Source organism: Prunus dulcis, chromosome 1 (genome assembly GCF_902201215.1).
Source record: "Prunus dulcis chromosome 1, ALMONDv2, whole genome shotgun sequence".
NCBI lineage: Eukaryota > Viridiplantae > Streptophyta > Magnoliopsida > Rosales > Rosaceae > Prunus > Prunus dulcis.
The window spans coordinates 24756881-24781862 of NC_047650.1; the positions used below are offsets into that span (position 1 = coordinate 24756881).

A 24982-nucleotide genomic window follows, 5' to 3' on the forward strand; every position below is an offset into this window, starting at 1 on the left:
CATGGGGTTGAAGTTGAAGGTTCTTGCTTAAGGCTGTCTCTCTCAAGATTGACAAGAAAGACTCTTAATGTGATGTGTGCTAGCTTGGGCTTGTGCAGGGCTAAGACACTCCTTTCTTTTCAAACCACAGATAGAAGAGCACTTTGACACAAGAGCCCTTCCTTCTGTTGAACACTAGTAAAGAAGAAGGTAGGCCAGCCAGCCAGCAAGCCCTCCATCCATCTTCAGCAGCACTCAGCAAACCTCCTTTTTAACTAGAGTTGAAGGCTGTTTACCTTGGGTTGCAGTTAACCACCTGAAGTTGACCTAACGACCATCACCACCAAACACTTTGGCCATGAAATTTGCTTTGATTTTCATGTCCCTTCTTTCACAACTATTATAACAGTCCGAAAAGGCCACTTCCTTAACGTCATTCTAAACCCCACCTCCCCACCTGTTTCTCTGTCTCTTTTAGGATAGAGGGTTCATGTACTTTGAGGAGACATCAATTTTATTTTTTGTATCAGATATAATTCAAGCTTCTAATGACCTTGAATAATTGGTTAAACTTTTAATGTCTAACTAGACTCATTTCTTATTACCCTTAGCCTTACCCTAAGAAATAATAGCAGATATCAACAATAAATACTAACATGTATAAAATAATGGAAGGAAACTTTGGTCTTATTTTTAGTTTTCACTCTCTGGAAAACCCAGTTGCAGACGTTTCATTTATTGTTTGTCATAGTTTTCACAGGAATGTACTATCTAGGCTTTGAAGAAGTGAGCAGTTTGGGTCAAAATCTTTGAACATCCTGACTCTGCATAATATGAGAATTCAAAAGAAAACAAAAACCCATCACAGAATACAGATACACGACTCATAAAAAGATAGAGAGAGCAGATCAGTTAGACCCTCATTTGGTTTTTTTACTATTCTATTAATGAATGGTCCTCACCATCTGGAGTTTGCTTGAATTTTTCAATTCCTCTACAAAACTCTCCTAGTCAGTTTGTACATACATACCACAGGGGTCCCAGCAAAGCCAAATTACTCATGCACGTTTGTGTGTCACTATTCTCCCCTTTCCTTTCCCTGTACAGGTTCATGCCTGTAGCATTTAAGATATATGTATATAATGCATGTGAACATGCTTATGAGATCCCTGTGTTCTTTTGATGTCATCATATCCCACATTGGGAAGCTGCAAGACAAACAAATTTCTCTTTGGCCTTGTCATATTCATCCACATAACGACAGTATAAATAAAATGACTAAAACAAAGTTTACAGCATTCTCAAATATTAAACATCAATTAAGATGGCCATTATTACCAACAGGTTCCTCTATTTGAGGAGAAGAACCTGCACGTCACGGGAATAATATTGTTTTGTTATTCTCATCCAATCATGTTGCGCTATGATACATAAGTTTTGCTCCTCTCTGAGCCTACAGATGACATGAAGGATTAGTTATGAGTTAGCAGACAATGTTACTAACTGGGGACATGAGAGAGGAGAAGGGGCTAATAGAAACTCTCCAAAATCCAAAAGACCCCCCATTTGTTACATCTTTCAAAAAACAATAGATCACTCGGTCTCCAACTTTTCAGACCAGATGGGAAGAGAAATGAAAAGCATGTGTGTGGGTGTGTGGGTGTGTGGGCATTCAATATTGACAGGTAAAAATGAACAGTACTTGGTGTACAGAATATATTGTTCCCATCATCATATCTCCCTCATATTATCTGCCTGCCTTCTCTCACTCACCTCTGCTTTCTTTTGTTGTCTTCTTCCTCTGCCAGTCTGCCCCTCCCACTCCCACGTGTGCCCCCATGTTTGCACTTGTAGAACCAAGGTGCGAGACTCTGAGGCCCTTGGCATAAATTATTGAGGACCTTTCTTACCTTGTTACCCATAAAAATTGCAGTAACCAGGATGAGGCATGTAAAAACTTGTACGCAAGTAAAATTCAATGATGATTTAATTTTCACATACATACCAAGCATAGACGATTGCAGGAAGTTTCTATAAAAATATATCTTTATTCATTGATTTATAAGCATGTTGTTTTGAAAAGTAGTGCAATTTCCACAAAAGAATACAGAAGAAAAAGAAAAAGACTTGTGTCATATGATGAAACTTGGATTAAAAAGCACGCAATAATTGTGCTGCAGCATCAAATATTCATATAGAAGGAAGAAGGCAAATCAGAGATATGAAAGTCACAGATTGAAGTTTCTTTTTTTCTTTTTCTTTTTTCCCTAAAGCTAGCTATAGCCCTATAGGACTCGGTGAAACTGTTCTAAATTACCATCTGTATATATATAAATGCAACCTCAGATCTTATACTTAAATTCCTGTTGTACGTATTGAATTAATGCAGAAAAGATGTCTCCATAGGCACAGGCCTGATGTTCATTAACTCTAGACATCTTTTCATGTAAACATCTTTATCATTTATAATGTTGTTTTTCTTTGGATGTCAATATTTTTTATAACTTGGTAGGGAGCATAACAAATTGTGCATATGAGACAGAGTGAGGTTTTCTTGTAAAAGGAATGAGAAATCAAAAACTCCCCCAAGTTGATGAACATGTGATTGAGTTTGTTATACTGAGAGAGAGAGAGAGAGAGAGAGAGAGAGAGAGAGAGAGCAAGTAAAAAGAACATGCTTTTGGGATGACCAATGTAAGACATGGGAATAGGCTGGCTCAGCGTCATCATCTAATAAGGCAGCCAGAAATGCATGAAAGGGAAGGAGTCACAAAGGTAGATGATACAGATGGCCCACCACATAAATTGTAGGACTGTGCCATAAGATTCTATGAAGCTGTTCCCTTGGAACTACATGAAAAGGAAAACCACTGGTGTCTCAGTTCCTATAGGTTAATAGGTAGATATATTTCACAAATAAATAATAATTGATGTAGCAATTCAAAGGTGGTGCTAAAGAGAGCAATTCAAAGGTGGTGCTAAGAGTATAAGAAAACATCAAGCATAGGAATAAAAAAATTCATCCTCATTTCATTGCCCATTTCTCTTTATTTCTTTACTCGTATTACTTGAGAGAGAGAGAGAGAGAAAAGGGCCAATAAAACGGAAATAGAGAAGTATTTCTCAACCTATAGAGATGTAAGTTGGATATAAGCATGGAAGTCAGCCAAGCAAGCCAACTTTGTCTGAGGACACAAGGACATGCATTATATGGAATTCCCTCACCCACAGCATGTGATTGGATTGGAAACAGTTATTGGAGAGGGTTGTCTGGAAAATTGACCAAAATATTTATTTCCTGTCTGTGTTAAATTAAAACACAAGACTTCAGATTAAGGGGTTCGATTACTCTGTTTTATTTTTCACCCTAGTAGTAGAATATGGTGGGTTTTCAGTTGTAGCAATGAATTAATGCATATAAAATGTGTAAAGACTGCTCCAAAATCTACCTGACTTTCTGTCCCTGTTTTCAGCTCATTGATGGAGGGGCATTGAGCCTATTAAATTATAATGTTACATTTCCGCAATTGGTTGAATTTGAGAATTACAAATGAATTAGTTGTGAATCATTGTAATGAAATGTGTTTAATTAACACTGGTTTTGGAAGGTTTGCCCATTATTGTGGTCAAAATAAGATCTTTCCACATAAAATTTTATGATGTACATATATAATATGCAGAAAGTTTTCATTGAGGGATCTGAACATTTTTGTAGGGTCTACTTTACATTGCATTTAACTAATTCAAACAGTCTATATTTTAAATAATCATTCAAATATGATCTCTACAAAAAATTACTTGAATCCGATATTGTTTGACCATTCAATTGTGTTATTGAAATTTTAGTACTTTCTTGATGCACGTGTTTATTGATTTTGTATAATACAATTGGATGTCGAAATGTTTTCCAATTTGTTTAATTTTTTGCAAGGATAATCTATAAATGTATACTTAAAAAATAGATGGTTTGGATCGTTGGAGAAAAATTTGTAAGGTACCCTAAATGGTATCCTTCAAATAAAATTATTTAAGAGATCCCTCAATAGAAGATGAATATATATATATATATATATATATACAAATGAGTGGGTAATAAGAATCAAACTCTTGACAATTTACAAAATAAAACTTTGATATCATGTTAGACAACCACTAACTCCGAAAACTTAAGCTGACAACTAAAACTTGAAAGACACATGCCTCCATTCCAAACATTTCGTGGTTTAATTAAACAAAGATAAAGATGCTTTATGATCTAGAGTGTTTTTGGAGAGTAACAAATTTCCATGATTGAACCCAACGAACAAACCAAAAACTTATTTCTTTCTTGTCTGGTGTGAGTGATTAGGAGTTAACAATGGTGTCAACTATGCATGGATGCATGAATGTGCATGCAATACATGGATGATGATGATGGTATGTTGAGGAAGTGGATACCCCTCAAGTAATTGTGCAACAGAAGCCTAAGAACCAACCAAGTCTACAACCTCTCCAGTCAATCAGGATTGAAGCTAGCTATCAAATTACTATTGTGTGCTCAGTACTACAATAAAGCTAGCTACAACTCTACTTCCATGATCTCTCTCTCTATATATATATATATAAATCGTCAGCATTTGTAGGTTTTAAGTTCCAGATATATATTAATACTATTCAAGAGAGAGAATATTACCGGTTAGTAAATAATGCTGAGTTAGGTGAATTTATATCCAAAGAAGGGGCAGCATCCAAAGCCATATCATGCCAGATATAGATAATAAAGGTAGGAGGAGTTGGACTGTCATAAGCGTTAACGGTCAGTAAGCTCACTTTGAACAGAGAAAAAAAGTAATAAAGAGATGACGCATCATCTCATTGCAGCTTCAATATACAATTACCTCATGTGGTAAGAAAGGTTGGTTTTTACTTTTTACCACACTAATTTCCATGATTTCCAAGATGTTAAACAAGTAAAAAAATAAAAAAAATACTCATTGTACAGTACGACTGAAGAGCTAGCACAGTGAAAATGGCTAGTTTATAATAATTGGACCGCATCAGTCTTTCTTTCTTGTTCAAATTAATTTATCTGAATCTGATTGAATAGTACTCACTTCTCTCAGTCATCAGTCATCAGTCATCTGTACCAAAGGAGGAGGGGGGTGGAGGGGTATAGTTGGGATTTTGTGGTTTGTTTGTACCGTATTAAATATGTAAGAAGTTAAGTAACTGAGAGTCTGAGAGATGGAAGAAGGGAAAGGACAGGGAGGTTGATTTTGTTTGAGATTTTCTTTCATTGATTGGGGAAGAGACGCAGCTTTGTTAACATAGAGGAATTGTCTGTGTACCATATATTTTTTGTTTGGGTTTTCTTTTAAAAAATAAAGTAAAATACTGAACTTCAATTCAAAGTTGAAAGTTGAAAGTTGATGGGCAAGTAGAACAAGTGATTGTACCAGTCCACGTGCGCTGGAGACCACTGTGTTGTTTGCAAAGAAACAAAACAGGCCCAACGGTTCATGGTCCTTTTGGACACCGTACCATAAAAGCCTGTCGTCACTCTCACTAGACAAGGATGCATGTGTACCCAAGAAAAATGGTGCTTGGCTTGCTTGCTTGCTTCACCTTCACACACAGAGAGAGAGAGAGAGAGAGAGAGAGAGAGAGAGAGAGAGAGAGTTTGGTTTCTTATGTAAGCTAGAACAAACAAGGCATTAAAACAAGAAAAATAAAAACCTTCTGGAGTTTAATTTACTAAGCTCAATGTCAATACAAAAAAGTCGGGTGATTTAAAGATTTCATGTTTTCATTGTCTGGTGTAATCTAGTCTGCAGGAGCATCATGGGATATTTATCCAGAAATAATGAAGATTGCAATTTGTTGCTTGATGTGACAGTTTATGAAGTTTGATAAGTGGTAAGTGTGTGCAGGGCCCATGCTTGTGGTTTTTCAAATGCAAAGTCATGAGAGAAGATATCATACATCAGCAGCATTATACTAGCTGTGTGTGCCTGTGATGTGGTTGGTCCATGGATAAATTGGCAAAAGCCTCCTGGACGGTCCTTTTAGGATCCCACTGTGATCTTGTGTGTACCAAGTGCACCACCATACCATCAGCATGAACCCTATTCATCAATAATCACTTCTTCAAAATTGCTTCACTCAGATTGAACCAAGCTTGTGTCTGTCTGCAGCAGTAAACTGTAAAAAAATAATATTAAAAAAAAAACACAAAGCAAAACTGAACCTCACCAGCAAAGAGCACACTAGGCATATATTCAAAGCTTAATTGCTACAGTGCCTTCTTGAACATTGGTCAATTCTCACTTTATCTCCTCAAAGTTAAAGTGATCCACTTTGCCTCATTCACCAAGGTTTCGTGTGTCACTTAACCACTTTCTGTCAACGTCATTCCAAGTTCCGCTAAAATGATGACGTGGTAGGGGTATATTGGTCAATTCAACTGAGCTGGGATTTTTCCCACCAATCTGAGGTTGTGATGTGTGCTTGTGGACCCCACCTCTAACATCTGATATAGCTAAAACGATTGAATTGATCTGAGCTGCTGGCGAACCAAAAAACCCCAAATTGGCTTCCTCCTCCCATAGAAGAAATCAGAGGTTGGGTTCCACAAAAATTGAAGATGAAGCCTGAAATAATTGACGGATGGGAAGAGTTGGATGTGGCGGCACATCGTTGCTTTTGTGGGAAGTTAGCTCGCTTACAAACTTCGTGGACCGAGGCGAACCCACTTCGAAGATTCCATGTTTGTCCAAACTCATCAGAGGTAAGTCATGTTGTTGAAACTCTGTGAATTGGGTTAAATTTTTTTTATTAATTGCTATTAATGGTTGATGCAGATGAGAAAAAAAAGGATGTTGGTTTTTTGTTTGGGTGGATGTTGAATTTCCACCTAAAGAGAAGGCTCTGGTGAGTTGGCTACTTAAAAGGTTGAAGGAACTTGAAAAGGACGTTGGGCATTGTCAATCAAGAGAAAGAAAGTTAATAGGTTGGCTTATTCTTTCCTGGGGTTTAGTAATGTTGTTGTTGTTTTGGCAATTTTTGTAATAGTTGCCACAAAATGTAGCCATTGCAATGGAGGAATTAGGCAGATTTTAGAAGTTCGTATTTTGCAACTGTATGTAATATATCATGTATTGGTACGTATGTAATGATGGAGGAACATGGTTTGATTTTGCAACTGGATGTAACAATGTATTGGTACTTTTCTAATGAATGTGGTTTTTGAACACAATGTGGGAGTCAGTTTTTGGATTTGGTACTTCTGTAATGGTATCAAAAGCATTACCAAAACAACAGTACCTCCAACACTTCCTAGAAGGTACAAAATAGAGTATACAAATCAACTTATCTAATGAATACCTGGAAACAATTCATAACATTGATCATGGTTTGTCTAAGCTGGAAACAGTTTATAACACTGATCAAATCCTTACAGTTTATAACATCCATCAACTCCTCACAGTTTATAACATTACTGATAAAGTCCTTAACAGTTGGAGTTGCAAAATAATAGTTCAATCAAAAGCCCCATTTGAAAGGGTTGTCCTTAACACTTGTCCTTAACAGTTGGACTTGCAAAATAACAGTGGAATGAAAAGGTCTTCATAAGAGGCATTTTAACAAAACACAGAGCACTTGCACATCATCAGAATCTCCAAGGCTGATAACCATCCAACAAATCCTTTCGATTGGTAAATTTCTTCCTCTTAGCAAAAGATTTGAACCTCTTTGTTTGTACCTCTAGCAAAAGGGTGTGATGAGCTTGCACTTGGTTGAGATCCATGCACAGTTTGAGAAGTTTGCGCAGGTTGAGAACATTGGCCAGTTTGAGAACCTGGACAAGCTTGCATAGATTTAGTTCCTTGCACAGATTGAGATCCTTGCACAATTTGAGAACCATCCTTCTTTTTGGGAAATTTAATCCTCTTTGCGGGAGACTTAAACCTCTTTTTTTTCTTTTTTCTTTTTTGTGCAGTTTCATAAGCTTGGCCAATTTGAGATGCTGGGGCAATTTAAGGAGCTTGGGCAGTTTCATAAACTGGGGCAATTTGAGAAGCTTAGGCTGTTTCAAAACCATGTGGAGTTTGAGAAGATTAGGCAGTTTCAGAACACTAGCTAGTTTCCAACCTTCTTCTGACCTAAAAATTGAAGTACAAGGCAATTTACATTAACTACATCCCATACCTCTTCCTCTAAATATGTATCAAAGGAAAGTCACTTACAGGTTGCTTGGCTCTTGATTGTTTTGTAACCCTTTTGGTTGATGTCGTGTCAATTGTTTTCTTCACCTTTGGTTTACATGGGACCTAACATAAGAAGAGAATCACTTGAAAATAAATAAATAATAAAGATCCAAAACAAATATGCATTGCCAATTTATTTTAGGAAGAGACAAACCTAACTGCTAGTGCATTCTTTTGCCTTAAGGCAGCTCCTCCTATTATGGCCTCCTTGTCTACAAAGTGAACACTTGATTTCCAAGTTATACCTCTGCAACTTGGTGGATGTAGGATTAGATTTGCGTGGTTATTCACCTGTTGACCTCATCCTCTTCTTCCTTGGCCTCCCAAGTTGTTTGTGATAAAGTGGTGGCATCAAAGGAAGCCTATGACACTTAGGTCACAAGTCTTCACTTGTCATTGGGTGAACCATTGGACTATAAGCTCTCATAAAGGCTTTATTCTTGTAACAAGCATCAACATAAGCAATATGATCCTCATTTAATTGCCCAATGACAGCACAAACATGCTTGCATGGGGTCCCAATGATATCTCATCTCCTACATAAACAACTATGTCTTACCAAATCAACCACAACCTAACTTCCATCATGGTTTTTGACCTCATATAAACTCTCCTCAGCAAGCTTTGGAATGCACCAAGCTGATTCTTTCTTCTTTTTCTCCAAAATGCCAAAAATTATTGGACCAATGTCATGTTTCCATCTCTCACAAGATGCTCTTCTAGTTGCCATCAACAACATAATATAGTATCTAATCCTCTCTAGCAGGGTTAAAATGGGTTTGTCTTGGACTTCTACAAGGGCACCGTTAAAAGCCTCACACATATTTTTCAAAAGATGTCACACTTGGAATGAGTTTTAAAGTGAGCTCTACACCATTGTGATGGATCTAAGGCCGCCACCCAATCAAATGCAACTTGGCTCAAATGTCTCATATTTTTCATCTCAGCATCCCACCATGGGATGGTTGTGCTCCTTGCAATTTTCTCCATTTGCAATTTCAACACCAATCCTCTGTGACCAGAAAGCAAAAAAATTGTTTCTAAGTGTTTGAGGCAGTGTCTGTGCTTAGCGTTTGGAAAATTATCATGTATTGCATCAATCAAGCCTTTTTTGCTTATGTGTGATAAAGACATATCCTGTGTTGTTTTCAATTCCAAGGTCCTTTGCCAATAGTTGACAAAACCATGACCATGTTTCATAATTCTCCACCTCAGCCACTGCATACGCAATAGGATACATGTTATTGTTAGGATCCACACCAACAGCAGATAACAATTGTCCAAAGTGATGACCTTTGATATGACAAGCATCAAATCTTATCACTAGCCTACATCCCTACAAAAACCCTTGTTTAACTGCAGCCAAGCAAATGTAAATCTTCTGAAACCTTGGCCTTTTACCCTCCAACTCACATTTGATAATGACTGTGTTACCCATATTTGTCCTTCTTAGTTCAGCAGCATAATCCCATAATAACTCATATTGTTTTTCATAAGTCCCCTCAGTTATGGATGTTGCCTTCTGCCTTGCCCTATATATTTGGGATTTAGAAGCTATCACAGACAAATCTTTTTGTACCTGCTGCTTAAAAGTTCCCATATCCCAATTATGCAATCTAGACAGTTGAGTAGCATATCTTTGAGCTAACCATGTTGAGTTAGCATGAAAGTTGTGGTCAACTATCCCACAATCATGCACGTCAACCAACTTCTTCACTTGAACCCATTCACTACCATTCACTGCTGAAGCAAAACAAACCCGGTTGAAATTCCCTACACATACTGCCCTCACCCTTTCACGATAATTGCATTTGAATTTAATCATCCTCATGTTCATAATTGAATAGTTCCTAATTGCTTTCCTAAATAGGTCGGTGGTTGCAAATCTTAAACCCAACTTAAACACAGGGTTGCGCATGTCTATTTTCTGCCTAAATTCTTGAAATTTAGGCAATTTCCTCTTCATTTTCTTCTAGTTTCCATCATCCTCATCATATGAGCTACTATCCAAGCTCTCAACATCACTTTTAGCTACATCAGTTGACTCCCTATCTTCATTTACAAGGGAATTTGGGTCTTCAACTACTTCAGGCTGGTCTACATAATTTTCAATTGCTTTATCGTCCTTTCTCAACAACTCACATTCATTTTCACTCTACTCATAAGCAATGTCAACAAAATCAGGGTCATCTTCCTTGTCTTCTTCTTCATTGTCTTCATTTCTGTCTTCCACATCAGTCTCCCACATCAGTCTCACCTATATCAGCCCTATTGCCCTCATTGTTCAGGGGCCCATCATCATCACTTGAAACCCAGTCTTCAACTCTGCAAGCAGGCCCATGATCCTCAGTAAATGACCGGCCCTCTTTATCATTGTTCAGAGGCCCACTGCCTTCAGTAAAAGCCCCATTTTCATCAATAACAGGCCCAATATCCTCATTCAAAGACGCATCTTCCTCTTCACTATCCTCATTCAATGCCAGACCTTCCACTTCACTATTCTCATTCAAAGCCACACCTACCTCTTCACAATCCTCATTCACTGTAACACCTTCCTCTTCAATGTGCTGTACATAAATTGGTACCACTCTCTCATAAGAAAGTGGTACCTTATCACACAAACTTAACAGCTCACCATCCGTGTCTAGTAACTCATCATTTACTACTCCTTTAAGAGATACTTTCCCCATGTGCCCAAGCAATTTCACTTGCTCCTACATCCCTAAGATATTTATATACTCCACAGTACACCAATCCAAATATCCTACAGACCCACCAGTATAACACCACTTATTCTGTTTGTTTTTCACAATTCTACCACCATGATGCACTTTAAAAGTGACCAACTCTTTGTCATCTACACACAAACAAAAAAAGGTTTGTCTTTAAGAACAGCAAAATAGTATTCTAAGCCAATTATTAAAAGTAAGACAACAAACATGGTTCGATTATCATATTCAAAGCCATCTACAAGAAAACAAAAACGGGACTACATCAGGAAAGGTATACTACATTAGAACCCACTCTCCCGACATCACATAACACAACAAGACCTAAAGACTATCAATTTGTACACAACGCGCATCACTATCAGGTCAAGATTCTATTCCACATCACATGACAAGATTCCTTTTCAGAAAACAGGTCCCTTTTCAGAAGAATCACTTGCCGTACACAGGTTGCCCTGCTCCTGCTTCTCACCAAACAGGCATCGTCGTCGAGTCGCGTCGCTTCTTCTTGCCTTCAAGTGTTCGAAACCAACTCACAGCGCTCTCCCTCTCTCGATCGTATTCTCAAACCCTAGCTCTAAAATCCCCAAATGTCAATTTTCCCTCCCAATCTTATTTTCTGTTTTCATTTTTGAGTTTTCAGAGATTATAGTGGATGTTTTGTTAGAGATGAGGTCCACAAATCCACATCAGCAGGCAATTCGATCATTTTAGCTATATCAGATGTTAGAGATGGGGTCTACAAGTACATGTCACAACCTCAGATTGGTGGGAAAAATCTCAGCTCAATTGAATTGACCAATATACCCGTGTCACTTAACCTTGGTGAAAGAGGCAAAGTGAGTCACTTTAAATTTGAGGAGGTAAAGTGAGAATTGACCAATGTTCCAGGAGGCACTGTAGCAGTTAAGCCTATATACAAATGTTTATGTACAAAAGTAACAAAACGACATCTATAGACTATAGTGTTGTTTTGCACCAATCTGTTTCTAAATTTTCTCCATGGGAAATCAATTGCAGGGATAACATCGGTGTAAGTTGTTGTGGAAACAGAAGAGGTGATGTGTTGGTATTATTCATGCATGAAACAGGGTTTGCCTTACTTATAATGATTGCAGTGAAACCATTTAACCACTTTATAAACAGCAGAGCAGAGGGTTTTTGTTTGTTGAGGCTGTCCAGTCCAGTCCAATCCAACCCCTTTCTTCTAAACTAAACAGCAGAAGAGGAGGAGGAGGAGGAGGCTTTAACCATATGAGCTATGGCCTATGAGCCTATGAGCCTATCAAAATTCACATCTTCCTCCTCCTCCTCTTACCTCTAGGCTCAGAGTTTCTTCGGATCATCGATTGGTCATTTCAGAGAATAAAGACCAATAACTCTCACAAGTTTTGGTGTCAGATAAATGTGTCAATGTGGTTGTCAGTGATTCAGAAAGTCAGATAGATGGATGCTTTCGCTTAAGCTAACTGATTCATCTAACGTAACGTAACCCAAAGAGGTTCTTCAGCTGCTGCCTTTTATAGACAAACGAGTACCTGCCTTGATTTAATTAACAAACATGGCCCATGCATTTGCACTCATTATCAATGATGATGCACTCTAATATCCAGTGGTTCAATGGCAGTGCCCGCTCTGCTCTGCTCTGCTCTGCTCTCCTCTCGATCGGTGCCCTATCTTTTTGGCCATCGTGCTAACTCTGCAATCTAACTTTGCCACACTTACTTGCTGCAACATTTTCACATCGTTAACTTTTCAGTTTATTGTGTTGTGGGGTTTTATTAAGGCTGAGATTTTTGCTGCTCAAACTCAGAGAGAGCATAAAATCATTTTCCTTCTTTTTCCTAAGGGTTTACCAACCCAATCCATCTTGGCCCATTTCGTCAGTCGAGCGGCCCATGTCTGTGGTAAACCTTGCTTCCTACTCTGTGAACTGTAGGAAATTTGGAGCTTCTTTTATCACCTAAAATTTGATTTTGAGACATAGAACATAGGTAAAAAATAAAAAACAGGTTCATGTTTTAAGAAAATTGGTAGTCTATACAAACAACAGAAGAAGTGAAGAAAAGATTACATAACAAATAAACTGCTATCACTGGAATAGAATATGTATCCCTCACACCACCTCACTCAGATGCCAAGGTAGCCGTAGTTAGTACAATACAGGTACGTACATATTCTTCCCGTTTAATACACGTAATTTTTCTAGGTAAGTCATATTAATAGCTTATTCAGAAGATACAACTGAGCATGCACTACATTGTCTAAAGAGATTTTGTAGCTTAAACCCAAGGGGAATTTCAGAAGTTTAGAACCATATAAATTCACTGTCACACATAAAATTCAAAGATAAAGAACATATAGAAAGACCAATTCCTAGCATAATCAGCCATAATATACCATTCTAGCTAGTACCAAATTTCCTTTCGAGAATCCTCATTATGTACATATCACAAACTTAACATTCAAGCTTGCCACAGAAAACTTAGGCCATTGCAGAGTAACTATAGAACACCTTAAAATCAACACAATTGGCTAGCAGTTTCATATACAAAATTCAAGTTACAAGCAAGGTCGGATTACAACCAGCTTCCCTCGACCGACCCCAATCGCATCTCAATCAACCGAACATTAAACTCCCCATCACTGACCTTCAGCATCTCCCGCAAAGGAAGAGAAAAGCCGTGCTCAACTAACAATCTATGCCTGGGCTTAATCTTGCCCTCCAAGCTAAACGAAAAGTACTGAGGAAACCTCTTCAGCTCTGCAATATCTTTCTTCATTTCCTTCAAAAGGAACTCAACTTTAGGCTTGTAATTGTTTTTTATGCTAAAAGTCAACAACCCAGGTGACCTTATCACCATGTTGACCACCTCCTCATAGCTAAGCCCCAAGCTCTGCAAATACTGAATCTTGGGCAAAAGGGTACCTTCAACGCTCGAAACCAACAGCAATGTCGTCTGGCAAGTGATCGAACTCCGACCCACGAACCCCAATTCGGTCAAGAACTTCAATGCGGGCCGCAATTGGTCGTCTACGTCGCAGACCAGGAGTCTAGGGCACCGAATCATGGACTTTCGTATATCGGGGAAGGGGATTAGGACCTCGTTGAGTAGAAAATCGAAGATTGGATAGAGATGGGTGTGCGGGTCCACAGTGAGAAGCTGCGGGTACATGTCGAGGATCCGACCGAAAGCTGAGCGCTCGATGCCCATGGAGGAGAGGCAGTTCTCGACGGTCTTGAGGGAGGATATAGGGCAGGAGCGGAAATCTGGGTTGAGTTGGAGGGCTTTTTGGGAATTGACGTTGAGGTGGGTTTCTAAGTAGAGGACCTTTTCCCGGAAAAGGAGGCCGGAATCGGAAGTGTTTGGGTGGTGGGAAAGTGGGGGGTAATTTGGGGAATTGAGGGTTGGCCTGAGGGAGTTGGAGAGCGATTTGGGTGTTTTAGGGTTAGGGTTTTTGGAGGGTTTTGGAGATGGGATCAGAGACCCTTGAGGAAGAAGGAAGAGCGTTTGAGGTTGGAGCCGTATCATGGTGTTGTGGACACTGTGTGAGCGGGCAGAGCAAGGTGGACAGGCCTTTATCCAGAGCTCCCGAGGATGTACAAAACGACATGCGATTGGATGTTTTTAAGAGGAACAAAATCAAAAAGGATTAATCGTTTTATTAGTTCTTGAATTTAGATTCGATTTGCATTTAAGTATTTTAATTTTTAAAATAATTCTCTTGGTCTTTTAATTTTAGTTTTGTTTGGATAAATGGTCTTGCTGTCAATTTTGTTAACTTTTCTGTTAAGTGCATGGACAAAATGGTATTTTTATATCAAAATTGATTAAAATATGAATAAAAAGTAAAAAAAACTATAAAATTAAAATTAAACTATCTCTCTCCTCCTCTATCCCGATTTCTACTCCCCACAAACTTGATTTTTCTTTTTTTTATTGGTTTTTTATTTGATTTTCTTTTATTGTTATTTTAAAGATATGATTTTTTTATTCATTTTTTTAGTTTTAATATAAAAATACCATTTTGCCCCTGCATTTAACAAGAAAAGTTAACAAAATTGACGGTAGGACCATTTGTCCAAATGAAACTAAAGTTAAAGGACCACGATAACTATTTTAGGAATTGAGGTACTCAAATGCAAATCAAGTCAAAATTCAGGGACTAATAAAACTATTAACCCAAATGAAAAACCTTAATAAAAAGAAAGTTCAAAATCCAATCCAATTTCCCAAATTATGGATGTAATCTAGTCTAATCTGTAGGAAAATTGAATTTAAAGTGTTATAGATATTTGAAATAAGTATACTATTAATAATTTAAGTGCTTATGATGAAATTATGTAATACACTACGGATTTCGAGCCTCTGCATTTAGCTACTGTGCATTTACCCGCATTTCATTACATCCAAGCCATTCTAATAATCTAACTTCTTAAGAGATGCCACATCATCAAGCTTTGAGTTTTTTTATATCTAAATTGACGTTGAGCTAGCGTTAATGCTCTTAATATTTTTTTTATGCCTTCGTGCCTTGAGCGTCTTCACCTGGGTTGAGTTTCTGCTTTGTGATGTAATGGAAAAACTCCCATGTTTGCAAAAAATTTCAATTCCCAACAAATCAAGTAAAATTAGTTTTTCTTTTCTTCCAGTTCACATATTTTTTTCCTTCGCATTTTGGGAAGAAAGAGCGATGCCAATGGAAGTTTATATGATTCCTTGAGTTTGAATTTCAATAGCTACCTTCTTCTTCCTCCACATGATAAGCAAAACCTTGTGTTGATGTCTTTCAATCAAAAGAGGAAGGAAAAAAATTTGTGCAAAGAAAAAAAGAAAAGAAGAATAGAAAAACTAGTTTTACCTTATTGGAATTGAAACTCTCTCAATAATGGGCAATATTAATTCACTGAATTACAAAGAAATGAGAAAGCCGTACGATGAACAACCGGAGAAGAAATACACTCAAACCAGGCTAAACACTCAAAATTGAAGGCATAAAACGTGAGTTAAAAAAAAAAACTCAAACTTGATGATGTGGCATGTTTTAAGCATTTAGATTATTAGGATGACTTGGATATAGCGAAATGCGGGAAAATGCATGATAACTAAATATAGAGGTTCGGAATCCAGTACACTACGTAATTACAATACCTCTTACATCAAATATTTATTTATTTTTAATATTTTTATTTCATTAAAGTGTATGTGAAATGTAAATATTAAATTTTAATTTGGAAACTAGTTCGTTTTAGAGTGCTTTTGGAATTATCAAATGCGCTTTGATGATGTTTTAAACGGTAAAGTAGGAATCTAAATACGTTTCAATGATATTTTAAAAAGTGAACGTATAAATCCAAATGCCCTTCGAATATTTGATGATGTTTTAAACGGTGAATGTGTGAATCCAATCCAAATACGCTCGGATGACATTTTAAACAATGAGTGTATGTAGTGAATACGAGTAGGGGAATTTGAACTCTGTGTGCATAGACCGAACAGTAAACACAAACAAGAATGCATTTTCCCACCATTAGTTGTTTCCTAAAATGACCATAAAGACATCATCTTCTTAATCAAAACATACATGGGAAGTGGGACAAAAAGGGAATTTCACAAAATTTAAGTTCCAAAACCCACCGACTAACCGCCACCCAGCAACATGTTAAGAGAACCGAAACCTCAGAGGTTGAGGTTGGTGTTGGTGGTGATGGTGAATGTGAATCATCAAAATCATGGACGAACTGAAACGTGGGTTAGGGAAGGGACCAAGGAGGGGGAGGGCGAAGGACACAAGTAAAAAAAATTGTTTTGTTTGGTTGGTTTGGGAATTTCTGACGTTTCCGGTTCTCCCGCTAATTTCGTTTACCGATTTTTCCGGTCACCCGGTCGTGTTATGTGAAGCTATTTGTAAGCTCACACACATCCTTCTCTTTTTCTCTCTCCGTCTCTGTGCCTTTTGAATCTCCTATTGGCTGGCTGGCCAATCTCTCTCTCTCCCTCTCTCTCTCTCTCTCTCTCTCTCTCTCTCTGTGTCCGAACATTTCAAACGTTTCGATTATGTTTTTCTAAACTCTCTGTTCCATTTCCTCTTCTGGGTAAGTTTCCCTTTTTTGTCTTTCAAATTTTATGCTATATGATGATATCCTTTTTGCCTTAACTATTTGTTTTTTCCTTGTTTACGGTCAAATTTCCTTCTTTTTTTCTCGGTTAGGTTACTGGTTACCCTTTATATAGCTTCAATTCTCAAATGGGTTCTTGTTAAATTTGATTTTCTTATCTGGGTTATACGATTTTAATCACCCCTGTTTCTGTAAGAATGAATGAATTTGGTCATTGCGTTATGTAAAATAGGAAAAAGCATATTTCTTTTTTATCCAATTTGTTGAATTTGCGAACTTGTGGTATCATGTTGATGCTTCATATTCATATCCTGCTATTGCTTCTTTAAATGCTTGCTGAATTGTGTGAGTTAGGATATTGAACTGTGGTGGATAGATTGTCATGGAAACATGTATGATTTTTTTGGTAGGCTTTTCAATCTTTGGGACTGTCAAAGAGGGGGATTCAAGAGTGAAATTGCCGCCGAAGGTGCAGGATGGGAAGGGTAAAGCTCAAGATAAAGAGGTTGGAGAATACAAATGGGCGTCAAGCAACTTATGCTAAAAGGAAGCATGGCATCATGAAAAAGGCTAATGAATTATCTATACTCTGTGACATAGATATTGTTCTTCTCATGTTTTCACCAACCGGAAAGCCTTCTTTATGCAGTGGAAAACGCAGGTATGTTCCTTCTACTATTGAAAAATTAAAGAATTATATTGCCTGGCCAGAGGATATAAAGAATCACACAAGGTTTTCATGTTTGCTTGTGAAAACTAGTCAGGTTCTTAAAGAAAGTTAAGCCTTAGTTAATCAAAGCAATTGATTGGGGGAATTCAGTTATTAAATGTCTAAATGCGAGGCAACTATCTAGGTTAATAACCAAATTATCTTCATTTAGGAGACAATGTGAACCTAACAACTAAGAAGAAGGAAGATTAAAGACCTATGCATGTAGAGTTCTATAGATGTATGAGAGAGGTTCAAGCATTGGTTCAATATGTTTCATTGTGTATCTTGCACTTGTTGGTACTGATATATACACGTATACATTTGTGTGTGTATGTTAATTTGGCCTCTCTTATGAGAAAAGCAGAGTAGATAATATGACATACCATAACATTTTTATTTTTTCCTTAGTTTTAAACAAGCCTCAATGTTGTATTCTGAAACCGAGATTAGTAAGTACATGACGATCATGCACTGGCATTATTGAATATCGTGTGTCCATGCAGTTTTGTTTTGTGCGCATGATGGCTGTAAGAGTTTAACTTCTGATTGGGAATATCATTGTCATCAGTAACTTTCCCTTTTCTCTGTTGTTTTTTTTTTTTGGTCGAGTTTAGTAGCATTGAAGAGGTTATAGCAAAGTTTGCTCAACTAACTCCACAGGAAAGAGCCAAAAGGTAACTTTCTTCACTCAAAGAATCAGACATGTATCTGAATACAGTTTAAATAGAACCCTGTCTAAATTTCTTTTTATTGGATTCTAACAGGAAACTGGAAAGCCTCGAAGTAAGTCCCTTTTGATACCTAACTTTTGATTAAATGATGTTATCATAATTATCCTTTTTTCTGTTTGAATATAACATCTGTATCATTGTCACTGCTATCTCTTACATAATTTTTTGTTTTCTCGTTGAGAGTTTAGGCACTGAAGAAAACATTCAAGAAGTTGGATCATGACGTGAATATACAAGAGTTTTTGGGTACAAGGTATGTGTGCTAGCATACTGGCTTAAAAAAAATTCATAAAATTTTTGTAATTACACTAAATGTGTTTTTCGTTTCTTTTTGTTTCAGTTCTCAAACAATTGAGGTAAGCATGCAAATTCATGTTTTCAGTGTGATTTTTCACCATTCAAGTCTCTTGGTCATTACTATTCGTTGCTGCAGCATGTTTTTTTATATTTTTCTCCCTTTTCTTTCCTTTTTTTGGACAGGATCTGACTAACCAGTCTAGGTTATTGCAAACCCAACTTTCCGAAATAAAAAAGAGACTAAGGTGAATGCCTGAAAATTTGTAGTGAAAATTTACATTGGTTTTCTGGTTTCATTTCATTTACGTTGTAGTGAAAATTTACTATGGTTATTGACCACACTATACTAATTTTACACCAATCTTGAATTCTGCAGCTGTTGGTCTAGCCCTGATAAGATCACCAGTGTAGAACAATTGGGGCAAATGGAAGATTCAGTAAGAGAATCGCTTAACCAGATTCGGGCACATAAGGTATCCCTTCTTCTAGTAGGTCACATATGAGGAAGTTTAGTGTATGCCCTGCCCAATGTGAGGATTGTGTTGCTTGCTATGGTTGCCAGTGGGCAATTTTGTCATCGTCTGTCTCCAAGTTTTTAGCTTCTCTAGCTTTTGTAAATAGCCTAGCTCTCCAGTACTACATGCCACTGAAATTTGAACTCTAGGATATGTGTCTCGAGAAATTGTGGACGCGACCCTTAGCATTTCTCTCCTTTCTTTTCTTGTGGCCTGGGTTGTGGTGCCTTTCTTTCATTTCTATGTATTTATAATTTGATCACTCTGTTTTTCTGGAAATTTATGTGGAAGGACCTCAAAAAGTTAAAGTGCCACGCCTAGAGAATAGTTAAGTGTGTACGCGTCCACTGGAGTTTGAGCGAAAAAAGTGTTGGCAACTACTGCAATACACAGAATAATAAAAAAATTATTACCACTGTACAAAAAGGAATGTATAATCTCCAATTGTATCCTCTTTCTTTGTAGGCTACCATCACTTCCAATTTGTTCTAGACCTTGTGATACTAATGCTATCCATTTTTCTGTTGGCAGGAAAACCTACAAAAGCAGCAACTTATGTCGTTAGAGTGCACTAGTCAGGTAAATAACTGTTTCCTGATGTTTTATTTACTTATTAATACGGGCAGACATAGAAGCTTAATGATTCTCAACTTGCAGTTCCAAAATGGGTTGCATATACCTTTCAGCATGAGTGCTGAGCAACAGCTCCAGCCTTTGTCATGGATTCCGACTAATGAAAGCCGGCATATGGTTTTACCGGAGGACCCGAACTTGCTTCCCCATAGGTAAGTGTTTGTTGAGAAGTACATACCAGCTCTCCTAGCTATCTTATTTGGACTGATTCCTTCCAGATCTTTGTGTAAGACGAAAATATAGTTGAAAATAAAGCAACACGTCCTGTTATCAGATGAAGTTCTTCATAAATGGAACATCAAATGGCTTCTTTATCTAGTTAACTTTTGTTAATATATAAAAAAAAAAAAAAAAAAGAATTTCTCTAATGATTGATTGCCATTATCTCACAAGTGTAACTCAGTGAAGAATGTCTTTTCCTAGGGATATGGAATGCTCTGCAAGTTCCTCCTTTGGGAGTTATTCTGGTTACCTTGGTACAGGAAAAAGTTCAGAGATTTCTACTTCTGGGCAAGAAAATGGTATTCTTAATGACTTAAGTAGAACTGCACCGCTGAGGCTACAGCTGGGTGGGCAATTTCCTTACCTGCCGTACAATCTCAATATGCTGACTGATACGAAATTCCAGCCACCAGCAGAAATGAGTCCTCAAGAAAACCCTGTGGAGTATCATGTTAATGGAAGCTTTGAAGCTCCTAGACCCGAGTTTTACCCTACTCAGCATAGTTGGGCCTCTGCATCTGGTCCTTGTGCTGTTACCATGTTTGACGAGCATTTATATTCCCAGGTCCGTTTTCCCTTCCCCTATTCTGGATTTTCTCAATAAATCTTTCTTACTTGTTACTTGTTTGCCTAGCCTATTATTTGTGCCCTTTTAATTGAATTTCTAACGCCTGGAAATGTGTAAATTAAGATATGAGCGAGAGTGTCTACAAAAAAGATAGTGTGTGTTGTTTTTCCTTAGCTGAACTTCTAGTGTTGTCTAACTTTGCTGCTTGATGCCAGCAGTCAAACTGAGGTTGAGTGATTTTGTTGTTCATCCGCTGATGGGGAGTTGCTGGAGAAATCTGTTTGAGTGCTTGAGAAGTTTACTCATCCATCAAGGTTTTCGCAATCATAATTTTTGCTGTGGAAATATAGAAGGCAACCAGAGAGTGTACAGCACGGGTTCAACACATAACGGCCTTGTCATTAGTCCCTTGCCAGAAGGAACGATGGTGCTGACGCCCAACAATGAGGCACCAAAATCTAATGAGAGATCTTCTGTGTGTTTATTATATATGATATAGGTTCTGTTGAGTTTCTTTTTGCCCTCCTCCCCTCATTTCTTGACCGTCAAGGTTGCTAGTGGCAGTTTAGGATGCTGCCTTCCCTTGCTCCCTCTCAGTAAACTGAGCTGTAAATAAAAGTACATACAACAATATAGTATAAAAGCATAAATATATTGGAAAAATTTGTCAACAATTCCATGTTGCTGTCTTTACACACTGCAAACTGTGGGTGGACAATTGCTAATGAGATGCCAAGTGATTCAGAAAGTTCCAGCAAAACATGAATTGGAACCACAGAGCAACTGTATGCACAGTATGACATTTGTAAATTTTTATTTTTATTTTTATTTTATTTCTTTTTTAAAATGAATGCAGATGAACTCTGTTACTTGAATCGCCACATAAAATAAAATTTAATTTAATTTAAAAAGAAAAAAGAAAAAAAGGGTTGGTGTATGCGATGCTTCCTGCATAGATTATCTGGTAATTTCATTTTGTTGTTAACTGGTATGAATCTTGAGGCAATTATGTTTGACAGAGACATGAAAAGCTAAAAGACAATCAACGAGACATTGAAAGATTGAAATGAAATGTGTTTACAGATTTTTGAATCCAACTCATATAACATTGTATTACCAACCAATTATTCACTCCCACCGCTCAAAAAAATTATGTTCATAGATTTACAGTATTAAGTTAGTCTTGTAAACTAGGTAGTAACAAAGAGTTGTTTGCCTGTCACCATCTGTTAAAACGCCAATTAACGGGAGGAAGGACGTGAGAATATTTTTTTTGGGCCCTATGCTGAGCATATTATACCTGATTATATTCCTAAATTGACCCTTGATTTGATTAATTATCGTTCTTTCCAAATTGATTAAGCCAACAGCCCTTTTTCACACGTGAAGTAAAAATTTGTGACACACATCAAATTCAATTCCGGCCCTCATATCGAAAATGGGTTATAACTTTTTATAGCATCAAACCCAACCTAGGAAAAACTTACCACCAAACACAACCTTGACTAATTATGAATTTGTGAATTGGCACACTTGCTGTGGTTATGAATGGATTATGAATTGGCTTAGTGTAAAGTTTTTTATTTTTTTATATATTAAGAGAGGTAGAATTTCAAAATTAGAAACTGCTTTTAATCACTTAAACTACAAACTCGTTGTAAAGTTTATTAAGTACGTAATTACTGCAACTTGCCCATGTTTAGAGAAGTGGAAGAAAAGTACAAGCAGCTTTGTTTTTATCTGGGCTGCAAGGAAGAGATTGGATTTTTGAATGGGGCCTATTCCCTAAAGTGCCCAAATGGTAAGCCTTGGCCCTATTTCCTTTCATTCGCCCTTGAGGTTTATTTTAGCCAACAGCCTTTGAGGCTTTTTTTTTAGCCAGTAGCCCTTGAGGGTTTTTCTAGCCAATTGTCCTCTTGAGGATAAGACATATTGAATTGAATCATTTCGTAAATATTTCATTACCACAATACTCAAATAGATGACCAAGATAATTTATTAAAGGTGAAACAAGAAGCAAGAAATAATAAATTAGCAATCCATTACTAGTGGAAAATGGAAATTTACATTAATCTTCAACAAACTTTGAAATATAACAACCAATCAGCAGGAAGGAAGCATCAGCTGATTACAGCAATGGCCTTACAAAACAAGCAGAAAATGCTTTTACTATTTCAAACACTAATGGCGGGTGGTCAAAGTCCACCACCTCTGCCAACTTCTGCTTTTACAATTACAGCAGAAGTAAAAATAAAAATAAAAACAAGACCCGAGAAAGGGTTCAGGGTCCCAAAGACAGAAGGGTACCCTACACCCCCACGCTGATAAAATTTAGAGATTAAAATGATGGAGAGCCATTTTAAAATAAGCTAGCCCTCCTCAGACTTTGACCATAACAGAGAGGCCAAAGACTGACAGAACAGACCCAATAACTACTATAGTATACTAACTAATATCCTAGTATACTAAGAGTCATACTAATCTTCTTGATACTTGGTATATATATGTAAAAATCACCCTAGGAAATGGCTAAATATAAAGAGGGCAGGGGCCCTAGCGGAATTGGGCACCACTGTAGGTCTGCCCAAAGGACCACCCAGCTGGGGCAGCATTGTAGGACACCACTGTGCGGCCATCACTGGTAGTGACCTTGAAAGAGAGGCTTTGGCCATTGAGGTAGGAGTTGCTTTGCCAGTTCTGGCCCCAATTTCTGGACATTGCTTGCCAACCAGTCCTGGACCCTTTGACTGAAACAGAGTGCACATCACCGGCACCACCAACGTTTGTGATGAGGACCAGGTTGAAGTAGGAGTGCCCATTGATGGTGAATCTGATACCTCCCCTTCTCCTGCAAGGTACCCTAAAAATAAAAAACCCCAGAAAAAAATTAGTAATTTATCAACCACAAATCTTTTTTAAAATATAAAGGTTTGATTTTTTAGCAATGAAATTTCACTAGGCCTACCTTCTGTAAGCAACAGGCACAACACCAGCTTTGTACTGAGCAATGTGCTGGAAGACAGGCTGAGAGAGGTCAAAGTGGTGCTGAGGAGGATTGCACCAGCCCCCGGCATTGTTAGGAAGGGCATTGTTTGGTGGGCAGAAATTGGTGGCTGTGACCACAATGGCGCCAGGCAAGCACCATTTGGGGTCACTTACACACCTAATCTCATAGCAAGAACCACAGCCCAAGCCATTGTTGAACAGAGCAGTGCTCAGTGCTGCAGTATTTGTCCCATACCCCTGACTGTAGAGGTTTCCATACCCACAAGCACCACCTATAGAAAACAAAAATCCCCAAATAAGAAAAATGGTACTCAAAGGACATCTCAGAGATCTGAAAGACTGTTTCTTTTCTAAAAAGAAACAGAAAAAATGAATCTTTTTTAATTTTGATGCATACCCATTGTCCCAGAAGCATCACCGCCACCATAGAAAGTGGCACGAGCGTTAACCCATCCACCTCCACCATAAGCATGCGCACAGGAGACCATTGCAAGAAGACCCACCAAACAAAACCCATAAACAAGAGCCATTTTCCTGCACAAAAACCAGTGAACCATTCAGCATTTTCTACATCAGAAAGACTCGGCTTTTTTAAAAATAAAAATAAAAAAGAGGTGACATTTTTTCCTTTCTAGTGTGAACACTAGAAAGAAAGGGGAATGCGAGAGAGAGGGACAAGGTTATTACATTGGAATGAAGTTGAATGATGAGCCTTGAAAATTTGAACGAAGGAGAGAACGTGAGGCAGAGGAGTGAGGAATGTGGGATGGGGTTGGGGGGGATTATATACAACTTTGGGGCAAGGGCTAGGGACTACTTAGCCACCATGACCACTGACATAACACTTTTTTTTTTCTTTCCTTTTTTCTTATTTAAGCTGTAGGGGACCATAAACTGCTGGGCTAACTGGTTTTACAATAGTTAAAAACAAGTCCTTTTGAGGTGGAAGGGCAGTTTTGGAGGGGAAACCGTGTGGTTTTTGATGGTTGCTTAGTAGGAAATTGCCCAATCCTACTGAGACATAGCGGTTTTTTGGCTTTTTGATGGGTGACGATTCCATTAGAATCCATACCTTACATGCAAACCACTGCCCATTTGCCGCAACTACCCTTTTCTTTCTTTGTTGTTTTCTATGCTGCTTCTCTCTGCTTTTACTTTTCCTCCTCCTCGGTTTTCTTATTAGGTTTGATAATTAATTAACTTATTGTATATATTTTTCTTAC

At 37.7% G+C, this 24982-nt stretch overlaps 4 protein-coding genes across 4 annotated transcripts; 1 reads left to right on the plus strand and 3 right to left on the minus strand.

Annotated features, from left to right (window-relative positions):
• Positions 1-9321: 9321 nt before the first annotated feature.
• LOC117617073 lies at positions 9322-10143 on the minus strand. Its single transcript, XM_034346326.1, has 2 exons — positions 9639-10143; positions 9322-9518 (listed from the first exon to the last, which is right to left on the minus strand). The coding sequence occupies exons 1-2, from the start codon at positions 10141-10143 to the stop codon at positions 9322-9324; spliced, it is 702 nt and encodes a 233-aa protein (XP_034202217.1).
• Positions 10144-13331: 3188 nt separating this feature from the next.
• LOC117614391 (transcription termination factor MTEF1, chloroplastic) lies at positions 13332-14566 on the minus strand. Its single transcript, XM_034343192.1, has one exon. The coding sequence runs from the start codon at positions 14485-14487 to the stop codon at positions 13534-13536; it is 954 nt and encodes a 317-aa protein (XP_034199083.1). The 5' UTR covers positions 14488-14566; the 3' UTR covers positions 13332-13533.
• A 2333-nt stretch (positions 14567-16899) lies between these two features.
• On the plus strand, positions 16900-21497 carry LOC117615692 (agamous-like MADS-box protein AGL30). Its single transcript, XM_034344823.1, has 12 exons — positions 16900-17051; positions 17486-17736; positions 18402-18461; positions 18552-18570; positions 18707-18771; positions 18859-18874; positions 18999-19060; positions 19192-19288; positions 19862-19909; positions 19988-20115; positions 20387-20750; positions 20972-21497. The coding sequence occupies exons 2-12, from the start codon at positions 17552-17554 to the stop codon at positions 20978-20980; spliced, it is 1053 nt and encodes a 350-aa protein (XP_034200714.1). The 5' UTR covers positions 16900-17051; positions 17486-17551; the 3' UTR covers positions 20981-21497.
• A 1280-nt stretch (positions 21498-22777) lies between these two features.
• On the minus strand, positions 22778-24526 carry LOC117623303 (expansin-A1). Its single transcript, XM_034354222.1, has 4 exons — positions 24447-24526; positions 24157-24293; positions 23719-24031; positions 22778-23613 (listed from the first exon to the last, which is right to left on the minus strand). Coding segments are annotated over exons 1-4 (759 nt in total). The 5' UTR covers positions 24449-24526; the 3' UTR covers positions 22778-23306.
• Positions 24527-24982: the final 456 nt, after the last annotated feature.

Coding starts and splice junctions, on each gene's coding strand:
- LOC117617073 (XM_034346326.1), bottom strand. CDS start 10,143: ATGCGCAACCCTGTGTTTAAGTTGGGTTTAAGATTTGCAACCACCGAC. Junction 9,519..9,638: donor TAACACAGTCATTATCAAAT/GTGAGTTGGAGG, acceptor GTCATATCAAAG/GTCATCACTTTGGACAATTG.
- LOC117614391 (XM_034343192.1), bottom strand. CDS start 14,487: ATGATACGGCTCCAACCTCAAACGCTCTTCCTTCTTCCTCAAGGGTCT.
- LOC117615692 (XM_034344823.1), top strand. CDS start 17,552: ATGGGAAGGGTAAAGCTCAAGATAAAGAGGTTGGAGAATACAAATGGG. Junction 19,289..19,861: donor ACCAGATTCGGGCACATAAG/GTATCCCTTCTT, acceptor TTCTGTTGGCAG/GAAAACCTACAAAAGCAGCA. Junction 19,910..19,987: donor CGTTAGAGTGCACTAGTCAG/GTAAATAACTGT, acceptor CTCAACTTGCAG/TTCCAAAATGGGTTGCATAT.
- LOC117623303 (XM_034354222.1), bottom strand. Junction 24,032..24,156: donor TGATGCTTCTGGGACAATGG/GTATGCATCAAA, acceptor TGTTTTCTATAG/GTGGTGCTTGTGGGTATGGA. Junction 23,614..23,718: donor GTGCCTGTTGCTTACAGAAG/GTAGGCCTAGTG, acceptor TTTTATTTTTAG/GGTACCTTGCAGGAGAAGGG.